The sequence below is a fragment of the Blennius ocellaris genome, assembly GCF_963422515.1.
Source record: "Blennius ocellaris genome assembly, chromosome: 11".
NCBI lineage: Eukaryota > Metazoa > Chordata > Actinopteri > Blenniiformes > Blenniidae > Blennius > Blennius ocellaris.
Genome location: NC_137660.1, coordinates 28,261,765 through 28,274,326, shown reverse-complemented (window position 1 = coordinate 28,274,326; position 12,562 = coordinate 28,261,765). Strand labels below are relative to the sequence as shown.

The window sequence follows — 12,562 nt, the reverse complement described above, 5'->3', positions numbered from 1 at the left end:
GTCTACAACCAGAAATGGTGTTGGTCTACAACCTGTAATAGTGTTGGTCTACAACCAGTAAGAGTGTTGGTCTACAACCAGTAATGGTGTTGGTCTACAACCAGTAATAGTATTGGTCTACAACCAGTAAGAGTGTCGGTCTACAACCAGTAATGGTGTTGGTTTACAACCAGTAAGAGTGTTTGTCTACAACCAGTAATGGTGTTGGTCTACAACCAGTAAGAGTGTTGGTCTACAACCAGTAATGGTGTTGGTCTACAACCAGTAAGAGTGTTGGTCTACAACCAGTAATGGTGTTGGTCTACAACCAGTAATAGTGTTGGTCTACAACCAGTAAGAGTGTTGGTCTACAACCAGTAAGAGTGTCAGTCTACAACCAGTAATGGTGTTGGTCTACAACCAGTAATAGTATTGGTCTACAACCAGTAAGAGTGTCGGTCTACAACCAGTAATGGTATTGGTTTACAACCAGTAAGAGTGTCGGTCTACAACCAGTAATGGTGTTGGTCTACAACCAGTAAGAGTGTTGGTCTACAACCAGTAATGGTGTTGGTCTACAACCAGTAATAGTGTTGGTCTACAACCAGTAATAGTGTTGGTCTACAACCAGTAAGAGTGTCGGTCTACAACCAGTAATGGTGTCGGTCTACAACCAGTAATGGTGTTGGTCTACAACCAGTAAGAGTGTTGGTCTACAACCAGTAAGAGTGTTGGTCTACAACCAGTAAGAGTGTTGGTCTACAACCAGTAATGGTGTTGGTCTACAACCAGTAATAGTGTTGGTCTACAACCAGTAATGGTGTTGGTCTACAACCAGTAAGAGTGTCGGTCTACAACCAGTAAGAGTGTTGGTCTACAACCAGTAATAGTGTTGGTCTACAACCAGTAATAGTGTTGGTCTACAACCAGTAATAGTGTTGGTCTACAACCAGTAAGAGTGTCGGTCTACAACCAGTAATGGTGTTGGTCTACAACCAGTAAGAGTGTTGGTCTACAACCAGTAATGGTGTTGGTCTACAACCAGTAAGAGTGTTGGTCTACAACCAGTAATGGTGTTGGTCTACAACCAGTAATAGTGTTGGTCTACAACCAGTAATAGTGTTGGTCTACAACCAGTAAGAGTGTCGGTCTACAACCAGTAAGAGTGTTGGTCTACAACCAGTAATGGTGTTGGTCTACAACCAGTAATAGTGTTGGTCTACAACCAGTAATAGTGTTGGTCTACAACCAGTAAGAGTGTCGGTCTCTCCTCCTCTCAGTTGAACATCAAAGTGAACCTCACCAGGGCTTTTATCTTCACTTCCTGTTTTTAGAAAGTCGTCCTGTCGAAACCTCGTTTAATCTCTCACACACACACACACACACACACACACACACACACACACACACACACACACACACACACACACACACACACACACACACACACACACACACACACACACACACACACACACACACACAGTTTCTGCCCCCCCTGAGTAAATATGGTGAGACACTGATAACATTCATCTGTAACAATGACGCACGCACGCACGCACGCACGCACGCGCACACACGCACACACGCACACACACACACACACACACACACACACACACACACACACACATCGTGTTTTTCTGCAAAAAAATCTGCTGTTTTTCCAGCAGCGTGCGGAATTTCATATGTGTGTGTGTGTGTGTGTGTGTGTGTGTGTGTGTGTGTGTGTGTGTGTGTGTGTGTGTGTGTGTGTGTGTGTGTGTGTGTGTGTGTGTGTGTGTGTGTGTGTGTGTGTGTGTACATGCTTGTCATTCCTCGCTGCTTGTCTTTTTCTTTCGGGGTTTCGAGGAAAACTCAGGGTTACCTGAAATTATATATTTATTTATATTTATTTATTTTTCTTACTTAGTTACTTAGTTTGTTTATTCATTAAATGTAGCAAAACATTTAGTGTCAATGTGACAGTTTGTTTGTTTTTTATTTGTGTTTCCAGTTAAATTTCCTCCACCAGAAGAAGAAATCTCTCAAACCTGCTTTTTAAAAAGGGACGACTTCTCTGACCGCCTGGGCGGAGCTACGGGGGTCAGAGGTCACGACCTCCTGAATACCACGGTCATGTGACACAATCCGTGTGTGTGTGTGTGTGTGTGTGTGTGTGTGTGTGTGTGTGTGTGTGTGTGTGTGTGTGTGTGTGTGTGTGATATGTTGAATTTGAGAGGAAGCAGGATGACCTTTCCTCTTGAGGGACTGACGGAGGAAGAAGCTGGAGGTCTGACGATCAGGGTGACGGAGGCAAGAGAGAGTGACAGAGGAGGGACGGAGGAGTGACAGTGGGAGGAGAGAGTGACGGAGGAGTGATGGAGGCAAAGGACGGTGACGGAGGAGTGTTGGAGGAATGACGGATGAAAGGGAGTGACAGCGGAGTGGCAGAGAGTGACGGAGGAGTGATAGAGGACTGTTGGAGGAGTGATGGATGAAAGGGAGAGTGACAGTAGAGTGACGGAGGAGTGGTAGAGGAGTGATGGAGGCAAAGGAGAGTGACAGAGAAGTGACGGAGGATTCATGGAGGAGTGATAGAGGAGTGTTAGAGGAGTGAAGGATGAAAAGGAGGGTGACGGAGGAGTGACGGAGGTTGTGTTGTTCTTCGGCGACGTGAGACAGAAACTGGTTTTGAATTTACGACTGAAGAAATGAAACATGGTGTTCAGTACGAATTAATTCCAGCTGACTCAGCGCCAAGGAGCCAGTTCAACCAGTCTCACACACACACACACACCCACACACACATAACCCCCCCCCCCCACACACACACACACACACACACACCCCACACACACACACACACACACCCCACACACACACACACACACACACACACACAGTTGTTTGTTGACTGAAATCTTCATCAAGCAGAATAAATCAAACCACTTCCTGTACAGACAGGAAGTAGAACCAGACTGGTTCTGGTCCTCCACGGAGTGATGTAGCGTGAGGTGAAGCGTGACGGGGCCTCGCCTCCGTCAACAGCCGCCACCGCCGCCGGTCACAGGAAGTCATTACTCCGCAGGGAGACTCCTCCGAGTCGCGAGGCGAACCGGAGCAGCAGGTTCAGGACGAGTCCCGACGTCTCTCTGAACCACGTTTACCGTCGTGTTCTGGAATCTGAGATCTGCTGCACCGAGGAACTCGGTACGATCGTCTGGCAGTCACCACACCAAATCAGTCACCACAGGATTAAATCAGTCACCACGGTACAAAATCAGTCACCACGACAGGAAATCAGTCACCACGGCATGAAATCAGTCACCATGATATGAAATCAGTCACCACGGCATGAAATCAGTCACCATGATATGAAATCAGTCACCACGGCATGAAATCAGTCAACACAACATGAAATCAGTCACCACAGGAATAAATCAGTCACTATGGCATGAAATCAGTCACTATGGCATGAAATCAGTCAACACAAAATTAAATCAGTAACCACACGAAATCAGTCACCACGACATGAAATCAGTCACCACGACATGAAATCTGTCACCATGACACGAAATCAGTCATAACAGGATGAAATCAGTCACCACAACACAAAAAAAGTCAACCGGGGACTAAATCAATTACCGCAACATGAAATCAGTTCACAACTAAAGAAATCAGTCGACAAATGAAGAAATCAGTTCACACCAGACAGAATCAGTCCACATGTAAACAACATCAGTTCAGACGGAGTAAAATCAGCCACCGCGACATGAACTCAGATATGCGCAGGACGAAATCAGTCGCCTGGGAATGAAATCAGCTCCACTGGAAGGTTTGATTCCGTGTTTTCACCTCGGCTGGGAACTGAAGAATCAGCAGGTCAAACCTGATTGTTGGGCTTCAAATTCAGATCCTGGTGGAGTCATACCAAGAACTAGAGCGATAGATAGATAGATAGATAGATAGATAGATAGATAGATAGATAGATAGATAGATAGAATTATATTCATATTATTTTAAATATTTGTGTGCAGCAATATTCATATTTTTAGCCAAACAAGAGTGACTTGGTTCACCTCACTTCATTTATCTCAGTCCAATTATTTTTTCCCAACACACACACACACACACACACACACACACACACACACACACACACACACACACACACACACACACACACACACACACACACACACACACGTTACGTAATGTTGAAGGCAGCAGGAGGTCAGTCGCTCACATGAACAAACAGCATCTGTGATTTAACAATTTCTCCCCCCCCCCTACACGTTGCCATGGTAACAAGGTCTGCAGTTTTTTTGCAACACTCTGCAACACTTTACGACACTTGGAAAGTTTTCACATCAAGTAAAACACACCAAACTCTGAAGTTTCTGTCGTTTTATTTTTGACACAAATGGCGGCGTGTGCTGGCGTGCACGTGTGAGTGCACGTGTGAGTGCACGTGTTTCCCGCAGGCCCTCACTCTCATTTAAATGCACAATATGTCACACTTCTGTTAAATATAAATCACTAAAACAGTGGCGGCGTCACCTCGACGGCTGAAGTCAGAAGGTTCACACAGTTTTTCACCCGTTCGGTCTCGCAGTGCAGGTTCTAACCACCAGGTGGTGTCGTGAGGCTGTTCACACAGTGGCTTAGTCTACAGAACGACTAACAGTGTTTCCCCCCCCAAAAAAATAAAATGAAATAATACGATAACAGGAAAAATGTAAGTACAAAAATATATTGAAAAACAAACTCACAGTGACTCCAGACTGCCCCCTGGTGGACACCACGGGCAAGGCAGGTTTAAACCTGCTTCAGAGGGAACATCTCTTAATACTTCATTTGCATATAGTTACAGTGAGTTAATCTGGATAATCTAGGATTACCTTGTTATTTAATCTGGGTAACCTCAATGATTAACTTGGTACTTAATGTGGATTCTTGAGGATTATTTGTTTCTTAATCTGGATAATCTCAAGGAATAACTTCCTACTTAATCTGGATAATCTCTAGGATTAACTCGTTACTTAATCTGGATAATCTCTAGGATTAACTCGTTACTTAATCTGGATAATCTCATGGATTAACTCTTTGCTTACTATGGATAATCTCGAGGATTAACTTGCTACTTAATATAGATAATCTTGAGGATTACTTTGTTTCTTAATCTGGATAATCTCAAGGATTTACATGTTACTTATTCTAGATAATCTCTAGGATTACCTCGTTACTTGATCTGGATAATCTCTAGGATTTACATGTTACTTAATCTTGATAATCTCTAGGATTTACATGTTACTTATTCTGGATAATCTCTGGGATTACCTCGTTACTTAATCTGGATAATCTCTAGGATTTACATGTTACTTAATCTGGATAATCTCTAGGATTACCTCGTTACTTAATCTGGACAAACACCAATCACAGTGAGGTGTGAAGAAGCTCACGTCCAGGTGCATCATGGGAAACGTCGGTCTGACGACGTCCTCTGATGTTAATTCCTGAATTCATTCGTTATCTTTGCGACTTGAGCATGTTAGAGAAACGTCTCAGGTCCAGTTAGAGGTCAGCTGTGTTGATGGGGGTCAAAGGTCAGAGGTCAGAGGTGACCCTCCTACACCAGCGACTCGCACACCGGCGTGCTGTCGGAGTCCTGGCTGTTCATGGAGCTCATCCCCGTGTCCGAGTCCTCGTCGTTGGCGGCGGGCGGAGCGGTGGACTGCTCCGCCCGGCCCCCGCCCGCCTCCAGCTCCATGGTCTCCACCAGGGCCAGCAGGTCCAGCAGCTCCTGCTCCCGGGCCTCCCACAGAGCCAGGCTCCGGTCCAGGCCGCCCCCGACGGCGTCCAGGTCCGCCTTCAGCCGCAGCCCCACGTAGAGGCTGGCGTCCAGCTGCGTCCTGATGCGCTCCTCCTCCTCCTCCTCCTCCTCCTCCTCCTCCTCCTCCTCCTCCACCAGCAGCTCCTCCGCCCGCCGCTTCATCCACCGCCGGTTCAGCTCCTCCTGGATCTCCATGGTGACGCTCTCCACCAGCGCCTCGCGCTCCGTCAGCTCCTCCTGCAGCAGCACCACTTCCTCGCAACGGCGCGCGTACTCCTCCAACTGCGCCAGCGCGTCTTCCGCCGGGGCGCACCGCGCGTCGCGCGCGTCCTCCGCCGAGGCGCACCGCGCGTCGCGCACATCCTCCGCCGCGCGCGCGTCGTGCGCCGCCCCAACGACGCACCGCGCGTCATGCGCTTCCTCGAGGGCGCACCGCGCGTCACGCGACCCCGCGGCGCACCGCGCGTCCCGCGCCGACTCTCCGGAGTTGGAACCCTCCACCAGGTACGTGTCCTGCACGTAGTTGGCCCCGTGCTGCCGGACGCGGTCGCGGTGCACGCCCGCCTCGTAGCGCTCGATCTCCCGGTCCAGCTCGCGGATCCTGCGGACCTGCTGGCGGATGGTGTGGTCCTGCGAGACCACCAGGTGGACCAGGGTCTCCATCCTCTCCACGGAGCCGCGCTTCTTGTCCCTCTTCCGGTTCATCTTGTCCAGCTTCCTGAACGCCTTCCTCACGACGCGCCGCTGCCTGTCCTGGGACACGCTCAGCGCGCTGCCGCTGCCGCTGCCCCTGAGCAGCGAACCGGGCGCCCCTCCGTCGCGGCTCGGAACGACCCGGGCCTCCGCGGTCCGCGGGCCGTTACTCGGCAGCGACGCGTCGTTTCTGACCAGCACGAATCGGACGTCCTGCCGCTGCGCGCCCCACGCGCTCCACAGCCGCAGGAGACGCGTGTTGTCGGGCAGGGTGCGCTCGAAGCCCCGCCACTTCTCCACCACCCGGTACGAGTCCGGTGGACCGGACAGCATCCCGGGCCGCTGCAGGTCCGGGTCGTCCAGCAGGACCCGCACCACGTCCCCGCAGGTGGTGCGTCTCGTGAGCCCGGACACGAGCTTCTCCTCCCGGCAGACCCACACCGAGAGCTGGCCCTGCTCCGGATCCATGTCACCGCGTCCCGGCACCGGAGGGAAGTTTGCGAGGGGTCTCTAACATCGAAACCGGAAGAAATAACAGAAAAACAAATGGTACAAAAAAAAAAAAAAAGTTTGGAGTGCGGTCACACAGCGGGGGGTGCGCTGCGCGCTGCACGCCGAGTCCTCGAGCCTCTTTCCCGGCGAAGCATCGAGCCACGGCCCGGTGAGGAGAACCGGAGCAGCGAGTCCTGACGGCCGGAGGACAAGTGCTGGAGTGCGGGCTGGAAGAACCGGGAGGAGGAGGAGGAGAAGGAGGAGGAGGAGGAGACCGGGACACGCCTCCTCTCTACTCCTCCTCCTCCTCCTCCTCCAGACCTCGTTTGTTGGTGAAATAAATGCTTCGAAAAACATCTGGGATGTAAGACACACACACACACACACACACACACACACACACACACACACACACACACACACACACACACACACACACACACACACACACACACACACACACTCTCTAGACTGGGATTAAGAGGGTTGGCACGCCGCATCTGGGACGTGAGATAATGCCACTATGTGTGATGACACTTCCTGTGACGCCAGGGCGGATTCCCATCTGTGACGTCACGTCATAACCAATAAATCAATAATCCTGTCATTGATGAGAGTGACGGGCCTCAGCTTGCAGCGAACAGAATCAACTGTTTGGATTTGGCTCCACCTGCTGGTGACAGGATGAACTGCAGTGAGCTTCGTCTATTTATTTTACGATAACTAACATCAGGAAATGACAAATAGAGGCGCTTCAATCAAAACAGGAAGTGATGTAATGTGTTCGTTCAGGACCGAACTTTATTGAAATGCGTAGCTGCGTTACGAAGTCTCTACGGAGCCGGAGAATCTCTACGGTACTCGGGAGCGTTCCCACGTTCTTCACGTTAGAACGTCAACGACAAACTAACAAACCGACTCACGTCTTCGTACGATCAGGAGACCGGCGGCCATGTTGGACCAGGACTGTGTGTGAAGGTCGCTCATTTTTGGCTGAAGCTCAAGTTTCTTCGCGCGTCTTTGGTCGTCAGAAGAAGTTTAGTGAAGAAGAATAAGTTTAGTGTAGAAGAAGAATAAGTTTAGTGTAGAAGAAGTGGAAGAAGAAGTTTAGTGAAGAAGAAGAAGAAGTTTAGTGTAGAAGAAGTTTAGTGTAGAAGAAGAAGAAGAAGTTTAGTGTAGAAGAAGAAGAAGAAGTTTAGAAGAAGAATAAGTTTAGTGTAGAAGAAGAAGAAGTTTAGTGTAGAAGAAGTTCAGTGTAGAAGAAGAAGAAGAAGTTCAGTGTAGAAGAAGAAGAAGTTTAGTGTAGAAGAAGAAGAAGAAGAAGAAGAAGAAGTTTAGTGTAGAAGAAGTTTAGTGTAGAAGAAGAAGAAGAAGTTTAGTGTAGAAGAAGTTTAGTGTAGAAGAAGAAGAAGAAGTTCAGTGTAGAAGAAGAAGAAGAAGTTTAGTGTAGAAGAAGAAGAAGAAGAAGAAGAAGAAGTTTAGTGTAGAAGAAGAAGTTCAGTGTAGAAGAAGTGGAAGAAGAAGTTTAGTGTAGAAGAAGAAGAAGTTTAGTGTAGAAGAAGAAGAAGAAGTTTAGTGTAGAAGAAGAAGTTTAGTGTAGAAGAAGAAGTTTAGTGTAGAAGAAGAAGAAGTTTAGTGTAGAAGAAGAAGAAGTTTAGTGTAGAAGAAGAAGAAGAAGAAGTTTAGTGTAGAAGAAGAAGTTTAGTGTAGAAGAAGAAGAAGTTTAGTGTAGAAGAAGAAGAAGAAGAAGTTTAGTGTAGAAGAAGAAGTTCAGTGTAGAAGAAGTGGAAGAAGAAGTTTAGTGTAGAAGAAGAAGAAGTTTAGTGTAGAAGAAGAAGAAGAAGAAGTTTAGTGTAGAAGAAGAAGTTTAGTGTAGAAGAAGAAGTTCAGTGTAGAAGAAGTGGAAGAAGAAGTTTAGTGTAGAAGAAGAAGAAGAAGAAGTTTAGTGTAGAAGAAGAAGTTTAGTGTAGAAGAAGTGGAAGAAGAAGTTCAGTGTAGAAGAAGAAGAAGAAGAAGTTTAGTGTAGAAGAAGAAGTTCAGTGTAGAAGAAGTGGAAGAAGAAGTTTAGTGTAGAAGAAGAAGTTTAGTGTAGAAGAAGTGGAAGAAGAAGTTCAGTGTAGAAGAAGAAGAAGAAGAAGTTTAGTGTAGAAGAAGAAGTTCAGTGTAGAAGAAGAAGAAGAAGAAGTTTAGTGTAGAAGAAGAAGTTTAGTGTAGAAGAAGAGAACCAAGAGGAGCTTCCAAACAGCCGCTCCAGGTCTTCAGGCCAGCCCATGTTCCGGTTCCACCAGGTCCCACCAGCTTTCTCAAGGTCTCTCCAGGTCCCACCAGCTTCCTCCAGGTCTCTCCAGGTTTCTCCAGGTCCCACCAGCTTCCCCCAGGTCTCTCCAGGTTTCTCCAGGTTCCTCCAGGTTCCTCCAGGTCCCACCAGCTTCTCTCCAGGTTCCACCAGGTCCCACCAGCTTCCTCCAGGTCTCTCCAGGTTCCTCCAGGTTTCCCCAGGTTCCTCCAGGTTTGGTTGTTGAACCTCCTGGTCGCTGATCTGGTTCAGTTTGAGTTCCCCATTGAGCGTTGGCCTCCTGCCACGTCTCCATCGTCTGGTGACTGACCTTCAGTCTGAAAGTCTGGTGGATCTCCTGGTGGATCTCCTGGAGGTCCGGGGGATCTCCTGGTGGATCTCCAGGTGGTCTGAGGGATCTCCTGGTGATCCGGAGGATCTCCAGGTGGATCTCCAGGAGGTCTGGTGGATCAGGATCAGTCCTCCACCAGACGGTACACGTGGTGCTGAGCTCCCAGCTCGCTGGTTGAAACCTCGAAGACACAGGCAAGAACCAGTAACGTCTCCTGAGAGTGTGTGTTGGTCACCACCTGCACACACACACACACACACACACACACACAGAAATTTTGTTTATTTACAAATATCGATTAAAAATTTGAAAAAAATTCAAATAAATTAATATTTAATAAAATAAACGAAAAAGAAACGATCAAACAAACTCATTAATAATCAAAACGAGTTTTGTGCAACTTTTCAGAAAAGAAGTTCAGATTTGTAACTTCGTTTACATTAGCAGCTTGCGGTTCACTGCTAGTGTAAACAAAGCTTATGGAGGAGGTGCAGCAGCAGGAGGAGGAGGAGGAGCAGCAGGAGGAGGTGCAGCTGGAGGAGGAGGTGCAGCAGACTCACCAGCAGGATGGTGAAGTTCTCCAGCACGCTGTTCATCATGTACTTCTCCGGAAGGTGCCGGAGCTTGTGGATGAAGTTGATCATGTAGTCACACATCGGTGAACGACTGATTCTGTAGACGAAACGTCCATCCTCAAACCGGCCGTACTGCGTCTGAAACAGAGCGGGAAGAACCACGTCTCAGACCAGGAAGTTCCCCCGGGAGGAACCGGGAAGTTCTTCCAGGAGGAAACAGGAAGTTCTTCTAAGAGGAAACAGGAACTCCCTCCAGGAGGAAACAGGAAGTTCCTCCAGGAGGAAACAGGAAATCCTTCCAGGAGGAAGCAGGAAGTTCCTCCAGGAGGAAACAGGAAGTCCCTCCAAGGGGAAACAGGAAGTCCCTCCAAGAGGAAACAGGGAGTTCCTTCAAGAGGAACCAGGAAGTTCTTCCAGTAGGAAACAGGAAGTTCCTCCAGGAGGAACCAGGAAGTCCCTCTAAGAGGAAACAGGAAGTCCCTCCAAAAGGAAACAGGAAGTCCCTCCAAAAGGAAACAGGAAGTCCCTCTAAGAGGAAACAGGAAGTCCTTCCAGGAGGAAGAAGGAACTCCCTCCAGGAGGAAACAGGAAGTCCCTCTAAGAGGAAACAGGAAGTCCTTCCAGGAGGAACCGGGAAGTTCCTCCAGGAGGAAACCGGAAGTTCCTCTAAGAGGAAACAGGAAGTCCCTCCAGGAGGAAACAGGAAGTTCCTCCAAGAGGAAACAGGAAGTCCCTCCAGGAGGAAACAGGAAGTTCCTCCAAGAGGAAACAGGAAGTCCCTCCAGGAGGAAACAGGAAGTCCTTCCAGGAGGAATCGGGAAGTCCCTCCAGGAGGAAACAGGAAGTTCCTCCAGGAGGAAGCAGGAAGTTCCTTCAAGAGGAACCAGGAAGTTCTTCCAGGAGGAACCAGGAAGTTCCTCCAGGAGGAAGCAGGAAGTTCCTTCAAGAGGAACCAGGAAGTTCTTCCAGGAGGAACCAGGAAGTTCCTCCAGGAGGAAACAGGAAGTCCCTCCAGGAGGAAACAGGAAGTCCCTCCAGGAGGTAACAGGAAGTCCCTCCAGGAGGAAACAGGAAGTTCCCTTCAGGAGGAAACAGGAAGTCCTTCCAGGAGGAAACAGGAAGTTCCTCCAGGATGGGAACAGCAAGTCCCTCCAGGACGGGAACCAATCAGGGCCCTCCATGGACTCACCTCCACCTTCTCCACCACCTGCTTGCCGAAGGAGCAGACCTTAGTGGAGACGGTGATGGTGACGTTCTCCGAGCTCTCGTACTGACTCGTCACGCCGAAGAACGGCGACGGGTCGTCATGGAGACGGTGGCTCAGGTCGGCCTGCAGGACACACACACACATACACAGAGTCACAACACGCAGTGAGACACTGACTCGCTCGCTCGCTCGCCCACTCGCTCACCCAGATCTTAAGCAGGTAGCAGTGGGCGGGGCCTGTCCTGAGCAGCTCCTTGAGGCTGCCCTTCTTCTCTGGGAACTTGTCGTAGATCTGACGGACGTCCACACACTCCAACGGAGCGTCGCCGTGGCTACCGCTGCCATGGCGACCATCGCCGTGGCCACCGCCGCCGTGGCTACAGTCGCTCTGGGCCACGTGCACGAAGAAATGTTTGTTCTGCGGACGTAACGAGAGGTTAGACTGCGCGTGTGTGTGTGTGTGTGTGTGTGTGTGTGTGTGTGTGTGTACTCACCGTCTCCTGCTCTCGTTGCGTCTCCAGAAACGATGAAAACTCAACAAGACGGAGTTTGTTTGTCCCGATGGAGCGACATGCTGGAGGCTGGTAGGCTGCACACACACACACACACACACACACACACACACACACACACACACACACACACACACACACACACACACACACACACACACACACACACACACACACACACACACACACACACACACACACACACACACACACACACACACAGACACAGACACAGACACACACACACACACACACACACACACACACACACACTGAGCATTGAGTTCCACCCCCCCAACCCCCCCCAGGTGGAAATGGCCCCTCCTCACCTGAGACGGTGGGTCCTGCTGTCTGCTGCGAGAACGGCTTGATGCTGCCGGGACAGAGGACCAGAGAGCAGCCTCATCACCACCTTCATCATCATCATCACCTTCATCATCATCATTATCATCACCACCATCATCATCATCATCATCATCATCATCACCACCATCAACTTCAGAAATTCTCAGGATTTGTATCCATTTTAATCTTAAAAAAAACAAGTTATTATAGAGCATCTTCCTCCTCTAACACCAGATTATAGAGCATCTTCCTCCTCTAACACCAGATTATAGAGCATCTTCCTCCTCTAACACCAGATTATAGAGCATCTTCCTCCT

At 49.1% G+C, this 12,562-nt stretch overlaps 2 protein-coding genes across 3 annotated transcripts in view; both read right to left on the bottom strand.

Annotated features, from left to right (window-relative positions):
• Positions 1–4,353: 4,353 nt before the first annotated feature.
• Positions 4,354–7,186, bottom strand: LOC308136620 (ras association domain-containing protein 10-like). The gene has a single exon (XM_080505046.1). The coding sequence runs from the start codon at positions 6,953–6,955 to the stop codon at positions 5,591–5,593; it is 1,365 nt and encodes a 454-aa protein (XP_080361172.1). The 5' UTR covers positions 6,956–7,186; the 3' UTR covers positions 4,354–5,590.
• Positions 7,187–9,112: 1,926 nt separating this feature from the next.
• Positions 9,113–12,562, bottom strand: part of LOC308136622 (transcriptional enhancer factor TEF-1-like) — a 9,663-nt gene continuing 6,213 nt past the window's right edge. The window contains exons 7-12 of one of the 2 annotated variants that reach the window (XM_080505048.1): positions 12,230–12,273; positions 11,883–11,977; positions 11,594–11,806; positions 11,371–11,511; positions 10,167–10,319; positions 9,113–9,844 (exon numbers count right to left, since the gene is read on the bottom strand). In XM_080505048.1, the coding sequence (XP_080361174.1) occupies positions 9,731–9,844; positions 10,167–10,319; positions 11,371–11,511; positions 11,594–11,806; positions 11,883–11,977; positions 12,230–12,273 (760 nt within the window). In that variant the 3' untranslated portion in view covers positions 9,113–9,730. The remainder of the gene's footprint in view (positions 9,845–10,166; positions 10,320–11,370; positions 11,512–11,593; positions 11,807–11,882; positions 11,978–12,229; positions 12,274–12,562) is intronic. The other variant, XM_080505049.1, reaches the window with a different exon arrangement.